Source organism: Caretta caretta, chromosome 2 (assembly GCF_965140235.1).
Source record: "Caretta caretta isolate rCarCar2 chromosome 2, rCarCar1.hap1, whole genome shotgun sequence".
Taxonomy (NCBI): Eukaryota; Metazoa; Chordata; order Testudines; family Cheloniidae; genus Caretta; species Caretta caretta.
Window position 1 is genome coordinate 94,885,453 of NC_134207.1, and position 16,384 is coordinate 94,901,836.

At 40.8% G+C, this 16,384-nt stretch overlaps 1 protein-coding gene across 5 annotated transcripts in view; it reads right to left on the reverse strand.

Moving 5' to 3' along the window:
- CDH19 (cadherin 19) overlaps positions 1-16,384 on the reverse strand; it is a 168,360-nt gene that overhangs the window by 38,331 nt on the left and 113,645 nt on the right. For 4 of the 5 annotated variants that reach the window (XM_048840165.2, XM_048840164.2, XM_048840166.2 and 1 more), the window contains exon 3: positions 8,774-9,068. In XM_048840165.2, coding sequence (XP_048696122.2) covers positions 8,774-9,068 — 295 coding nt within the window. Of the gene's footprint in view, positions 1-5,387; positions 5,497-8,773; positions 9,069-16,384 lie in introns of those variants that run through there. The other variant, XM_075125323.1, reaches the window with a different exon arrangement.

Here is a 16,384-nt window from a genome sequence, read left to right on the forward strand (position 1 = left end):
GTTAACAAGCAAAGCAGCCAGGAAATAGAACAAGACTCTGATAGCATTTTATATCCTTGAGGCCTTTAATGAGCCTTTCCTACTGCAAAAGAGATAGCAAAATCAATCTAGAGAACATGATTTCATCTCTAGTTGGGAGTCAGTCATGTCCTAGATCCAAAATTGACAACATCCCCATGGGCCATCCATGAGGATATCCTTGCAAAGAAATATTCCTCAGCATCATCATTTTATAATAAAATGATTATGTTTATCTTATTTCTTACCTGATTTCTATATAAGAATACAAATAGCTACCTCACTTGAGGAAAAACAAGACCTAGAGCCACTTTCCATGACTTTCTGACATATGATCACATTATAACATCTTATCATAAGACAGTCTCTCCCATTGCATGTTTTCTCTGATAATTAAGTCAGCAACACCCAGAGGGTCTGGGGTCATGAGTGTAAAATACAGTATCCTCTCAACATATCTTGCTCCGAGTGGAGGCCACTCTCTGGATACTAAAATATTCTTTTAGAAACTTCTCAGACTAAAGAATCAGTAACTTGGCTACTCTGAAGCAAAATGCTGTTCCTTTGCTGTTGACTTCAAAAGTAGTTCTGTGTCTAGAGCAAGTACAGAATACCACCCTCAGAACATGCCTATAATATCGTCTCAGAGTGAAACTAATCGGGGTGGGGGGTGGAGAGAAGAGAGATTCCCCACACACACACACACACACACTCTCGTGGCCTTTAGGTGTATATGTGGCACTTTTTCAAGCGTATTATGCAGAATCAACTCTACCTATAGGCAGACTAAGCAGCTACCTAGGGCTGCAAATTTTGAGGCCTCAGATGGGCAGAAATGGTATAAGTGGCAGTGGTGATGGCGTGGTATGAAGATGGTAGCGCTGCCCAGTGCAGGGGGTGGCTGGGGCTCTGAGCAGCCAGAAGTGGCCCTCTACTGCACTAGGGGGAAGTGCTCCTGCCCCTTTCCCAGGGGCTCCAATGAGCAGGAAGTTTCCCCCAAATAAGCTGTGCCTGCTGAGGAAGCACTCTTGCCCCTCCCCCCAGCCACTCCCCACCCCCCTAGCAAATAAGATCATGGGTACTACCAGGAGCAGCCCTGAGCTGTTCGGCACCTGTGTCTGAGATTGGGGCTGTGGCTACAAATGCAGTGACCCACCTGGCTCTATGTTGGTGCCAGCCTGCACCTGCTGCTCTGCACCCAGTCTCTGTGGATCTTGCTGCCCCAGCTGCTGCTGCCACCACTCTGGGCTCATGCTACTGCTGCTGGTGGGGCAGGCAGGGGAGGGAGGCTGGGGGTGTGGAGTATGGGGGGACAGGAAGGGGGCCCCATTGTGGTTGAACTGAGCAGCTCCAGGGACAGAGTTGCAAGGGCTAGATGTGGAGTGTGTCCCTGGCCCCAGGGGATGGAGGAGACCATGAAGCATTTCAGGGAACAGATGGGGAATGCTATAATGGTGCAAGCCAGAGGGGAGGTGCAGTCAAAATCCAGGGATGCATCAACCACACTTTTTCGACCCATTATCCCCCTAGTTGCAAAATCCAGCTCTGCCACTGATCAAACTAGTGATATATACATCTTTCTATTGCTGGTGAGAAATTTCAAAGATAAATTGACAGGTTAATCTTCAACAACCGCAAATATTTGAGGCTTTCAACTTCAGAAGCAACACCCTTCTCAAACATGACTGATGAGTAAGGGGTGTATATATATATATATATATATACACTCAAGTACATAAATGTTAACTCAAAACAAACTGTGATCTAGAAACAGAAGGTCACCAGAGATCAGTCTCACTGAACCACTCCTGCATATGAAAATCACTGTTAAGCATGAAAATAATGCAGCCCTTTTGAAGTAACTGAGTATTAATATTGACAAAAGCTACCACTGTGGATAATCCAGTGGATACAGTGTATGATTGATGCCATCTCTGAAACAGGAACCAAAATATAAAAAGTAAAGCTCAGAAATGTGCTATTTTATGGGATTATATTTAATAGATCGGGGATATAGATACACAGAAAAAGAGATTGCTTATGTGACTGCAATATGATGATTACAGCCTATTGGATCTTATTCAGTTAAGGCCATGTTTTATTTTCTACTCATTTTATTAAAAAATGAATACTTGAAGCTGTGATTTGTAGTACTACCCATTTGGGCAGCTCCAGTCCAATCCCTCTGGTTCTGTGTTGGGTCTGCTGAGGTATAGAAGCAGGCAAGGAAGGGCTAAGGAGCATGGAGCTCATACAGGTGGGCTCTGCCAGGCCTAGGTGCAAGGTATAAAAGGAGAAGTAAGCAAGTGGTGGTAATCTGATAAAGAGAGGCCAGGCTCAAGGCAGGGGTAAATGCTCCTCTCCTTCTTGAACCTCAGATGGAGGAGAACTTCCATTTTAAAATGTGGAATATATTTTTGAAAGGGATGGGCTTTATTTTGGGATTGGCTTCTCACATCTCCCAAGAAATGAGATTTCACATCATAGATTAAATGTGGACTTGGTACTAGGCAGCCCAATAAGGAGAGATTCCTTTCCAATTTTGAATTGCTCACCTCAAGTGGAAGATATTTCTGTATGGGTATTACCATACAAAAGCAAGAAGTTACCTCAGTGGAATAGTGCTTCATTAAACGCGTCAACATGAGCAGTTATGCCTGAATAATAAAAAGTTGCCACTGCTACTTAGCATCCCTGAAACAATAGTATAAACAATACTTTCAGCTTCCTCTTTGGAATTAAAAAATAAATCAGCAAATACAAATGTTGTACTTTATACTAATGGGCTCACACATTTTTAAGCAATTTTCTGAAGTTCCAGGAGTAAAATGACATAACTGATGGCCTAATTGGTATTGTTCAGAGTTATGATACCATTTATGGAAGTATCATTTATGCAGGAATGGAAGTTTGGAAAGGACAATGAACTTGACTTTAGTATGCCGAAGATGCAAGTTACTCAGACATACCCATCAGCTTTCACACACTTGTGTCTTTGAATACAATACAGTTAGATTACACAATACTGATAAAACAGTTCAGACCCAAATGTGTGTTTTATGTGTTCAAACATAGATCTAGTTAATAAATCTATTTACACTTTCTTTATGATACTAGTTTACCATCTAAGTTGGGTACACTGCTTTCCGGTACGTTCTGTTTAAAGATAAAATTGTTCTCTTTATTATTGGTGCCTCCTATGGTGCAAACATCAGTGTCGTTTACCTATTATAACATATTAGGTAGCTACAGGAGAGTCATATAGGAAATATCTTTTTGTTTTTCTAACTAGGCCCCAAATAGATTAAAAATATTACATATTGATATATCATTGAATCTGACTCCTACCCATTCTATAAGATGTACTGCATTTGTAGGAGTTTAATAGCACTATGGGAAGCACTTTATGTAAAATCATACCAAATGCCTGAGGGAAAACCATAGTCTTGTACTCCCAAAAGAGTCCATTTACTGATACATGTTTCATTTACTATGACACTTGCATAACAAATCCTAATAAAATTTAAATCCCGCAGATGTGGAAGATCTTAGAAAGCATATTCTTATGCTAATTTTCATATAAATATTAGTACTTGAACCTAACTTTGGGCTAAATTTTCCAGTGTATGTGGCAGGTCAGTGTTGGGGGCGAGGACATTCTGTGTCATACTAGGGAAAGTAATGCATTATTGTCTTTGGCTAGGCAGTGCTTTCTGTCACCTTATTTTCCTTGGTCTGTGCTTGTCTGCCGGCAGAGAACTCTTTCCCAAATGCAGAAGATGAGCACAGAGCCTTGTAGTGCTGTTTCCTCACTAGGTGATGCCCAGATCTGAAGGGAACCTAAGCTAAAAGATAAAAGCAAACTGACATGCTTAACTCAGCCAAGGGAAATTCTATGTCTGCTGTGAGAGAAGAACTGGTTTGCTGAACTGATATGGGGTTGATGTCACAAAGCTTTGCTGTTTCCAGTCTCCATCTGCTGGCAGGTTAGAGGACCCTTTACTGGAATTAATGTTTTAGGATGCCGAGAAACTAAGGTCTTTGGCTTGGCTCTACTTGCTTTGTCCAGATTCAGGGTGCAGTCTCTACACACGATACAGCAACTGGTAGCCAGTATTTAACACCACTCTGAGTTCTAAAGAGGGTATGAGTGAGGGTAAAGGGGCATGTTCAGCCAATGTGCGTATGGGAGTTGTCTGTAGCAGTATAACTCCTGAAATGACCATGTTGTCAGTGCTGCAGGGGTTCCCACACCATGGTGCACCCCAAGAAAGCTGCTTCATGTGGGTGTCCACAGATCTGCAGGCTTTCACCTAGATTTATGTTCATGACTCAGGGCGATCAGAAGACCATGAATCTATCACTTCTGTAAACCAAGTGTCTCTCCAAGAGGGAAGCATGCAGAGAGTCTCCTCAGAGATCACCCATTCAGGTAAGGTTGGGGGAGTTTACTTTTGTACTTTCTGTGCTAAGGGGAGGATATAGGCTTTAGATCTGTAAAATTTCCCTAGCACTGTCTAAGTACAAGTGCTACATGATCTCAGAGCAGGGATTGGCAATTTTTGGCATGCGGCCCGCCAGGGTAAGCCCCCTGGTGGAATGGGCAGGTTTGTTTACCTGCCTCGTCTGCGGGTTCGGCCGAACACGGCTCCCACTGGCTGCAGTTTTCTGCTCCAGGCCAATGGAAACGGCAGCCAGCATATCCCTCAGCCCACGCCGCTTCCTGCAGCCCCGATTGGCCTGGAGCAGTGAAATAAGGCCAGTGGAAGGTGAGATTGGCCGAACCTGAGGACATAGCAGGTAAACAAACAGGCCCTGCCCGCCACGGGGCTTACCCTGGTGGGCTGCGTGCCAAAGGTTGCCGATCCCTGTCTCAGAGGAATATCTTAGATTAAAAGAAACCTTTAACCAAATGGAATATTTAATTCATCTTATTCTATAATCCTGTGATATTAGAATGGAAATATATAATAGATGACTCAGGGGATTGGTTATAGGGTTTTGAGCCTTTCATTTTATGTGGTCAATTTCTATCCCAGGTCACTAATTATTTTAGAATCATCTAAAAGCAGTTTGCTGGACTATTTGAAATAAGATGAGGCTTTAAAAAAAGTTTCTTGGGAACATGTCTCCACATACCCTCTCTCCCCACACACACATATCACCACTACAATTGGCCCTAACTGTCACCCTTGTTGGCAGGCTCAGCCAAGAGGTCAAGGCCCAAGTTTATTCCTGTGGAGATGTAAGTACCTTATACCCGTCAAGGTTGAGGTTAATTGACAGTACAGCGCAAGAAAGCTTTCACAGCTGCACCCCATGTTGTAGCTCTTTGAAGAATTATAGAAAAATATTGAGCCAAAACTCACATGATATAAAGTGGCATTGCTCACGGGCTCCATAGCTGAGGATCTGGCCTACAATCTCTTGATGTGTCACATCAGCACTTTTCATGGACAAGAATTTATCTGTCACATACTTAATGGAAACAAATATACAAATAACACTTAATGTTAATGTACACATGTAAATTCAGAAACCAAAGGGAAGTGAAACATTTTGGTTTAGCCGTTAATTCCTTATTAATTCATCTTCCACTGTGGCATTTTCTAGAATATTTACATTTTAAAACCATTTTTTTGGGGTTACTGATGCCTGTTTATGCTCCTATTATTATGTTAATTCAATATTCGTATCATGTGTATAGTCAATTCTAAATATCATTTACATAGACTAAGGGCCAATTCTAGGTTTATGCCTGCCTCCATGCAACCCTAAATGGAGGGGTTTTAAGGCCAAAATGTCTGCCAGGACAGAATTCTGTGGCAGTGAAGGGCCCAGAACAGGCCCCAAAGTGATCATCACTGTCAGGACATGGGTATAGCCTGGTGGTGGTAGATATGCTGATTAAGTGGATCTGCCAGTAGCATCTGCTAGTGCGGTCTTATGGATCCCTGGCTATAGAATGAAAGTGCTCCCTCTATGGGAAGTCCAAATGAGTGTAAACTGGCCTCTCAGAGTAGGTTATCATGTTATAATTTGAAATACATCCAAGGGTCACCCTATCCCAAAATCACTGACCATGAGATGAGAGCTGGGGGCAGGGTGTGGGTGTTACACCATGATAAATGATTATTTAATGATAGATAAGATGGTTGTCAAAAAAAAAAACATAACAGGGATTTTATTTAAATCAAAACAAAAGCATCTGGTTTCCATCTACTTCCAATAACATTAAATATATGAAGAATGCATATAATAAAAAATAACTATTTGAATAAACACACACACTTTAACTTACTACTAAGTGTACTTAACTAAATATAACTCTCTAAATAAAGAAAAAAACCTATATCTATCTCAGTATGTAGAGGCTATTATCTTATAGGTTATTGTTATTATTATAATTATTATTAGTTCTAGGCTCCCCTTTCCCCAGATATCTCACTGGGTGCTGTCTAATACTCAAGACAGTCTTTGAGCCCCACGTGCCTCTCGTGACTTCCTGAAAAGATGGACTTGATTCCAGTAGTGCTTACTTGCGGGGGTGCACATTAAACCAGACCCACGGGATCTGAAGGACCTTTGGTTTTCCTGTTCTAGATCTCTGGGACATTATGAATCAATGACAGGAGATGACCAGATCCAGTGCTCAGGAACCTACAGGAATGGTTGCTCAGGAACATGCCATCAAACACACACTGACTTGACCAGCCAGCATTGAACTCAGGGGACCCTCTCCTACACATATGTCTGTTCTGCTCATCCTCAGCTTCTCCACTTACTCACGGTTTCTCTCAGTCCTGGTTTCCCTCTGTCCATCTGTCTACCCTTCCCCTCAGCCTGTTTCTCTCAGTTTACTCACTAACTTTATTTCTGTCTCTCTCTCAGGTTCCCCCTGGCCTGCCTCTGTCCCTCCACCATCCACCTCTTCTCCTCCAATTGTCAATTCCTCTCCTCCCACTTTCTCAGAGAGAGGGGATAGGAACAATGACAGTGCAATCACATTGAACACACTCTAAATCATATATCCCAATACTGGGTCAAATCCCTTTACTATATTTACATGAGGGAAGTACTGCCTGCTGGCCTCTGGACTAAATCTCTCCTGCTTGGAAGCTGAGATCCAGACTGGCACAGGAAGTTGTAGTTTACATCTCGCTGTGAGGCTGTGATAGATTCAGTGAAGCTGCCCTAACAGTAAATGGGTAATGCTGAATGATACATAGTTTTTAGTAGCTTTTATGATCACTGATGTTATTGAGGTAATGAGCTTATTAATTCACACAGTTTTAACTGGCACAATGTTTGACTTTCTTTTCAGTATTATTTGCAATGGAAATAACTGAAGTAGATGAAGGTAGTAATTAAAGAGACTAGTGGGATCTGTTGATTAAATTTTAAAGGATCAATTTTTTCCCATCTTTCAGGACAATTTGGACATGACAGTATCTATAACCTGCTCATTTGTGCCAGTTGCTTTCTTTAACCTAATTTTCCTTTTTTGACAGTATGGCATCTTTACTTATTCCTTCAGTACCAACCTTCCAGACATATTCCAAATCCTGGTCCAAATTCTGTCTGACCCTAACATAGGGATGCTGGGACAGAGAGGGAATACAAATTACCTTCAAGACCCTTCCCCTCTAATGCAGCCTATCCAGGGGGCAGGGAAAATTTCTGTCTCCATGCTTAAGGAATACAGAGGTGTTTCCCTTATTGCACCTCCAGAGCATAATTCATCCTAAATGGAGAGAAACTGAGTGGGCAAGGATTAGGGAACAAGTGCCGCCAGTCTAAAGGATGGTGAAGTGTGAACACTCTTACTGCCAGAAAGTTTGGGAAGGAATTGTACCTTTGGACAGTGCAGCTCCACGCCACCCTATTGCATCCGCACACAATCCCCAGCATAAACCAGATTAGTAAACTTGAAATCTGGCACTAAGGGGAAATACTGACTACCCATGATGTGAAAGGCACTCTTTTCTGTTCCATTTACAGTACATGGTGTGTTACATGGAGTGTAATAAAAGCTTATGATTTAATCATCATACAGAATCAGAGTAGCCTGAAAGAGGTGATCAAGTAATTTTCATTTAGTTTGAGCTTACATTTATGTACTTAAAGGAGTCAATAGAGGTTATAGGCCTTTGCAATTTAAATGTATAATGATAGATTTCCATGGATATAAGCCTGAAGAACAGACATGTTGTGACCAGTAAACATGATAGTGACACTTTTTGAAAGATTAGAGGATTGGTGTCCTAGCCAACTTTAAATTTGAATGTTAGATTCTGTTTCCCTCACATCTCCTTTGCAACCTCAACTTGATACAATATTCTGCCTGTCTTGAAATGTAATGTTGCTGTGTCCTGATATTCAACACTACTATTTTCAAGCCTAGAAAGTTAGCTGTGTTTCATTGGTGTATGAAGGGATGTACCATAGTTATATATCTGCTCATTACAACCCTGATTTTACAGAGACTTATGCACATGGAGCTACTCACATACTTAAAGGTAAACATGCCCAGGGGTTCAATAGGACTACTCACATATTAAAGTTAAGCCTGCATTGTAAGTCTTTGCAGGGTTAGAGCTCCCCTTTGGGAAAATGCTCTAGAGCCCTTCTGGAGCCCTTTATAGAGTGTCTTCTGAATGAAAGGCACTCTATAAAATAGGATATACATATTTTAAAATAATATAACTGTCGAGCAACCTGGGAAAAAAAGAGTTGGTTCTTGACTTTCTTTTACCTTCGGGAGACATCTCGGGAACAGTGGCTTCATAAGGTCCATCCAAGAACTTTGGTTCATGATCATTGATATCCTGAACTTTGATGATAAATTCTGACTCAGGTTCAACGGGCAGCTGGGTATTCCTGTTAATTGCCTGTGCTCTTAGAGTGTAGAAAGGTTTCTCTTCTCGATCAAGCTTCTGTGTCACATGAATTGTACCTGTATACTCATCGATAGTAAAAATGCTTCCCGCTCCATCCCCTGTCAAAATGTATTTGAAAGTGCCATCATGTTTGTCGGAATCAGACTTCAGCTACAAGGGAAAAAGATTACTATTCATTTTCTGGGTAATAAATCAAAAGAATTATAGCTTTTTTTGTTCAGACCTATATGAATCTGGTCAACAGTGAGCATTCTTAGGATCTTATATAAGGCTGAGGCTACAGGGTATTGTAATAGATCCATCCAACCATGCAGTAGTTGTTGTTGATTTATGGCCAGAATTGAACTAAACATATAAGCACCTGCTTAACTTTAAGCACATGATTAAGTTCAGTTGACATCAATGTTTGAGTGCTTTGCTGAATTGGGATCTATATAACAGGGTAGTGAAGGGGTGAAAAACTGTTCTTCCTTTTTTCATATATAGATATACTATTTCTCTCTCTATATATATTATATATATTTCTCTATATTATTGTACTATATACTATTATACTATATACTCTTATACTTTTGTATAATATACTATTATACTAAACTATTAACAATAGTAAATCTAAATCTGAACAAGAGTGGCACTGTACCTATACAGTAATAGTAAATGGATACAAAGCCATTTGGAGGAGGGTGGGAGGAGTAATTCTGTGTTATTTATTTTGAAATAATTGATTGCTGTTTCTCCTTTCTTTACAAAGTGGTGGTCTATGTTCCTGTAGCTAAGATGAGGTTTGCTCTAATCATGCTGAGCCACAGGGACAATTTTGGACCAGCCGCATTTGTTCGTGCTGTCATGATTATTTTCTTAGTATTAACAGCACTTTTGTCACCATTTATGCAGTTCTAATATGCTAAAGATCTATAATTATGGTATTTTGAGAACACCAATTTCCAACATGTCCTTTATTTTATAATGTTCCATTTATTTCCTTTTGATTTTGAATCATAATCAGTGCCAATACACAACCTCTGAGCACACTGCCAATTATATAAAATTAAAAATCCAGTCTCAATCATTTCATTCCTTCTATCAAGCAGAAGCTCCCTCCAAATACAGATCTCAACTCATTAGCTAGTGCTTCACTGTTCCCTACTTTTCTGTAAAAGTCAGTGAAACGAATGGGCTCTATATCACACGCTGAAAGTTGGCAAATCCACGCTATTTGGGACCAGGGAAAAGAAGGCATGTCAAAGTTCCATCATGACCTTGTGAAGAATGAACTGCCAGCCATCTTCTCTTTTCTATCAAGGGGGATGTTGAATCAGGACCTCTGCTGGCTGCTACTGTGGCAGTGTACCATGAGCAGAGAGATAGTCCCTCATGTAGGCTCTAATTATGGTTATTTACTTCCCAAAAACTTCATTAATGCACAGTTACAGTTAACTGGCAATGTCTCATAGCTTTCCAGAATGTCAAGTGCACCCATATTTAAAACTCTAAAAACCAGGAAACAGAGTTAAGGTACACACCAGCCTTGTCATTTCTCACAAGCTAAACTCTGCCCTCTCTGGAGCTGGCAAGAGCCACTGGGGTAACACTGTAAGTATGTTTCAGCCAGGGTTGCCCTATGATTAGGGCCCTACCAAATTCACAGTCCATTCTGGTTAATTTCACAGCCATAGGATATGAAAATTAGTCAATTTCACAATGTCAGATGTTTACATCTGAAATTTCACTCCCTTGTAACATGGGGGAGGGGTTGCAAAGCTGTTGTAAGGGGCGGATCACAGGATTGCCACCCTCACTTCTGCACTGCCTTCAAAGCTGGGCTCTGAATGCAGCACCCCCAGAGCTTCCTGCAGCTGCAGGAGGGTCCTGGAGGTGGAGGTGGGTCTGATCTTCCCCATGCTGCTGGGAGCACCTCAGCCAGAGGCTCCTAGCTGCTAGTTCTGGCCAGGCTGAGGAGGCACAGGACTTGTTTTCCCCTGCACGGAAGAGCTTGGAAGGAAATCAGACCCACCTCCAGGTACCTCCCACAGCTGTAGGAAGCTCCGGAATTTGGCAGCAGTCTTGGAGCTTCCTGCAGCTGCAGGAGGTTGCCAGAGGTGGAGGTGGGTCTGATCTCCCCTCAGGCACAGCCGTGCAGGGGAAGAGCAAATCTGGTGCCTCTCCAGCCCAGCTGGGACTAGCAGCTAGGAGCCCCTGGCTGGGGCACTCCCAGCACCATGGGGATTATCAGACCCACCTCTGGTAAGTTCCTGCAGCTGGGGTAGGTACGCAGAGGTGGGTCTGATCTGTTCAGGGGAAAAGTAAGTCCTGCCCCTCCCCAGTCCCTTTGTTTCAGTGTTGAGCTATGTAGGCTGTGCAAGCAGAGGAGCACAATAGTGAGTTCTAGCCATTGGAATTTGTAACAATCTGGTTGTGTATGTGACAGTGCACTACAAGGCAGAAGTAAGTGCAGGTAATGTTCCAGAAAGTCCTTAGTATAATGGCCAAAGGGTGGTAACATCTGGTGACTAATGAGTGGTTTGTTCAGTGTAGGGGAAGTGGTTGAGTGCAGGCCAGGCAGATCCAGTTGGTTTTCACTAAGCTTGCTTTAAATGTGACTTTTGCCTTAGTGGGGATGTGGTCTGACAGTTTCTCCTACTGTATCCACATGTTGTGTGCTCTGCAATGTTCCATATCATATGGAAGGATAAAATGCTACAATGTCTCTTGGGGTAGATTGTGGCATCACTGAAAGAGGACAGAGTTAAGCTTATGGAGGTGGGGATGATGTGAACCTTAACTCTGTATTTTCTGGTTTTCAGAGCTTTAAGTTTGTTTTGTGAATTTTCCTTAGGGAAGCAGTGGTAATGAGAGGGGTATGACTAAGATGCACCTGTGGGGTACGCATAGACACTTTCTGAGAACAGTTCACTGCACTCAGCTATCAGATTGGACTTTCTCCTTGCCTCTCTATGGCCCCAATAGGGCTGAGAGGACCATGGGGAGGAAGGAAGACGGTAACTGAAGAATTGTAAGTAGATATGTGCAAATTATCAAATTGTCAGTTCAGTTGCTGACCTGAAGAAAAAAAAAAAGTTTTGGGCCAACCTAACTTTTTTTAAAAATTTTTCAGCAAAACAGTTTTAAAAAACTGTTTCAGGTCAAACTAAAGATTTTGTTTGATCCAAAATTAAACATTTTGACTTTTTTGATCTTTAAAAGATCAATACAATCCAGGTAAAATTTAAAATGAAAAGCCCTTTTGAACTGAAAAATCATTTTAACTTTTTTCAGATTTTTCTTTTTTTCAGCCACAGCAATTATGCAAATTCAACATGAATTCATTAAATATTTTGTCTAACCAAATCTGCATTCTTTTAGAAAAGAAAAAAAGATTTGTCCAAATTTTTTTACCTAGCTCTAGCTGTGAAGAGCACATCTTCCAGCTGTAGTCAGCAAGGAGGGAAGACTCAGACTCTATACTTCTCTTCAGGGGCAGTGCAAAACCCTCTGTGGTTCTCAGATGAATCAGAACACCCCCTGGAGGTGAATATAGCCCGACACAACAGCTCTGAGAGATGTGAACTGACCCATTCATCAAAATGGGTGTTTTCCTTCCTCCTTTCCCAAAGTCCACGTGTTGTGGAATACCAATTTTCAGGATAATCTTGGTACGCATGTAGGTTTTACTTCAATTTGAAACTAAAATCAACAACTTATTGTGGGGGCTATATCTGAGAAAGCCGTTGACCAAATTACCACAATTTCAACTAACAACTTTAATGTTGGCTCTAATGTGGCACAACAAATATTATGGATGGGTAGAGTTGCTACTACAGTTAAGGCTGCACCAGGATTTCCATTTGTATAGGGAAGAAGATGAACTAAAAGTCTGTCTTTCAGGTTAGAATAGCATTTTTGAATGTTGATTGTCATTTTCACACTGCTTGTTTTATTCTATAGGGAGGGAGAATATAATTTGAGATTTGTTACAACTGTTTTTTAAAAGGCTATGTGATTTGTTTTCTATTTGATATTTCCTTTGGACCCCCTTTTTAGAAAAAAAACACATCACTTTGAAGGGTAAAATTGATAGGCATGAAACTTAGGTTTATGCACGTTGGATGAATTCTTGTAGAAACTTGGTTTGCAGCTTGTTCAGGGGAAGACCCTGGTGGGCCGCAAGACGCTTTGTTTACCTGAGTGTCCACAGGTACGGCCACTCGCAGCTCCCAGTGGCCATGGTTCACCGTTCTCGGCCAATGGGAGCTGCAGGAAGCAGTAGCCCGGGGATCCTAGTTTTCCATTACTAAAAAAAACAAAGTTCTCCAATAAAAACATAACATAAAAAACATAAAAACCCACATTTTTCCATGATTAAAATGAAACACTGAACTCTAATTTTCCTAGCCACAGTATATACTGGTATCAGTTGAACACAATGTTTTATTGATACAGGGGAACCCTGTTTATCTGATCTAAGTGGGACTGGGGCCAGATCAGATCATTAAAAAAATCAGATAATTGTAGAGCTTCAGACATGGACGAAGGGGTCCCTCTGTCAGCCCCAGTTCAGTTAATACAGAAGAATGGATAATGGAGTCTCCGATAAATGGGATTCTATTGTATTTTTTTTATTTTTTCACAAAATATAAAAACTAAATATTCTCTCTAAAAATGCAAATTCCAATTTTTTCTGCATTTTCACCTAATTATAAATAAATTTCCTGATTCTCAACAACATCTTTGATCATGCTGACATTGATGAAAGTCACAGCTATTTGCTTTCCTTTGATCACATGCAGTCCCCTTGTTCACAAAATGATTGAGGAGCACATGCCATGATTCCATTACCCTAATGCTGCTGCTTGCTAGAGTCTTTCATTTTCTTTCTATTTACATAATGGTACTTTCCTTGATAATACTTCTAAAGTAAAATCTGAGTGTGCATATGAATTTCAGAGTATTTATAATATCAGTTGTTAAACCGGAAGCTTTGCTCTCAGGTCAAACTTCCAGAAGAAGCCCTGCAGATTGCAGGTATACACACAATACACATTCTCAGAAAGCTGCCAAGTGTAGGATTCAGCGTCTCAGAATATAAGAATGACCATAATGAGTCACATCAGTAGTCCATCTAGCCCAGTATCCTGTCTTCTGACAGTTACAAGTGCCAGATGCTTCAGCAGGATTGAACAGAACAGGATAATTATTGATTGATGCATCCCCTGTCATATTTGTAGTGCTATACTCTTATTACTCCAGCGTGCGATTTCCATCCATAGCGATTATATGGTACACTTTGTTTCATTTAAGGTTTTTCAACTTTTAACTCGATGCTTTCTTTCACATATAGTGCCACTCCCCCACCAGCATGACCCTACTCTGTCATTCCTATATATTTTGTACCCTGGAATTACTGTGACCCATTGATTACAATTGTTCCACTAAGTTTCTATTATGCTTATTATATCAATATCCTCATTTAACATCAGGCACTCAAGTTTATCCCATTTTAGTATTTAGACTTCCACTATTTGCATACAAGCACTTAAAAATTGTCAATATCTAGTAGTCTGCCTTATTGTGATATAACTGAGTGGGACTCTTTTTCATTTGACAGTTTCTCTTCAGGTTCTTTCCTGTACTTTATCAGCTTCTGTCCTCTTCTCTTTACTCAGATATATAGTATCCCCTTAATAAGCCATCCCCTAATGGATGTCTCTGTCAAAAATGTGTGCTCGCATGTACCTGTTGGCTTTACTCCAGCCGCTAATTTAAAAACTCCATTATGACCATTTAAAATTTACATTCAAGTAATCTGGTTCCATTTAGGTTTAGGTGGAGCCCATCCTTCCTGAATAAGATCCTGTTTTCCCCAAAGGTTCCCCAGTTCCTAATAAACACAAATCCCTCCTCTAAACACCACCATCTCATCCACACATTGTGACCCTGCAGTTCTGCTGGTCTAACTGGCCTTGCATATGGAATAGGTTTCAAGGTAGTTGCTCAGGTTCAATGAGTACGGCAGGTCACCTTGAGCCACACACTTACTTTGAGATCAGGTTACCTACAAACACTAACTTGCAACAGAATAATAGCACTGCTGCACATGTACAAATAACTCTGGAGCATCATCTTGGCTCTAGCCACAATGTAGACCCAACTTTTACCTGGAATGACTTTTTTAAATATTGCTTCCCCACAAGGACACTTGCTTCCCCACAACTAGGTGCCAGACACTAACTGAGATCCGTCCTGAGTAGGTGATATCAGTGTGAAGAAGATCAGCATAATAGTTTGAGCTCCAGGTGTGTTATAAGAACCAAACATGTTGATGCCATGTGATTATTTTTAAGGGGGCTGTATCTTGCTTAAATCACCTCACATTTAGACCATTAACTAGAGATGATCAGAGGATGAACATTTTGTTTTGTGGCAACTTTTGAGGTTTCACAATTTGTTTTCATTCCACCTTGGAACAAAACCGAGACTTTTTATATATTTTTTATGAAATGTAATTGGTTCAAAATGTCTGGTTTTGGACCACAACCAGATCTTGTTGATTCAGTACATATGTATATGTCCAAGTGGTTAGGATAACGGTTTGAGATATGGAAGACCCAGTTTTAAGTGCCTGTTCTGCCTGTTTCTGAGCAGAATCCTTCATCCCAGATCAGTATGAGCCTTATAGAGACTTGGACCTAGATTTCTTACATCCCAGGCTAGTACCGTATCTACCAAGCTATAGAGTGTGAGAGACTCTTTTTCTCTCTTCTCCTCCCGCATTCCCAACAAATAGTTAATCAAAACCAGAATATCGCTATGAAATTCTTCAGCTTCTGTGAAGTTAAATTTCAATGAAAATGTTCCAACCAGCTCTACCACTAACATCACCCCCAGATGCCCATTGAATGACTGATTTTCAAGACAAACCATGTAAGCAGGTGGATTTTACAGCATTTAGAAAAATCAGCTGTAAAACAGTCAGCTGGTCTCAGCCTTAACCAATGTTGTGCTACCATCCTTGTAACCAAAAGATTGTATTAGGTGACATGACCATATTACATAAAAAGAGGAGACTTTTTATATTGAACATTTATTGCAGATCCATACAAAGGACCTAATTCTTATTTACACTAAGAACTCTTTGTGCTACCCTGGTGATGTAAAAGGACCTTAGAGTGAGTGTAAATTGTATTAAGTCAGAGAGGCATAACAGCAAAGTAAACAGTCCTGTATTACAAATGAGAATTAGGCCCAAAAGGTTTTATGTACTTGGTTTAAGAATATATCTGGGGTTATAGATACATAGATTCCAAGGCCAGAAGGGACCATTGTGATCATCTAGTCTGACCTCTGTATAAGACAGGCCATAGAACAGCCCCAAAATAATTCCAAATGTGATGTTGATGGAGACATACCTTTTCACATATGTGATCACTGCAAAGGGATTCATAAGATTTATTTACATTTGCAAA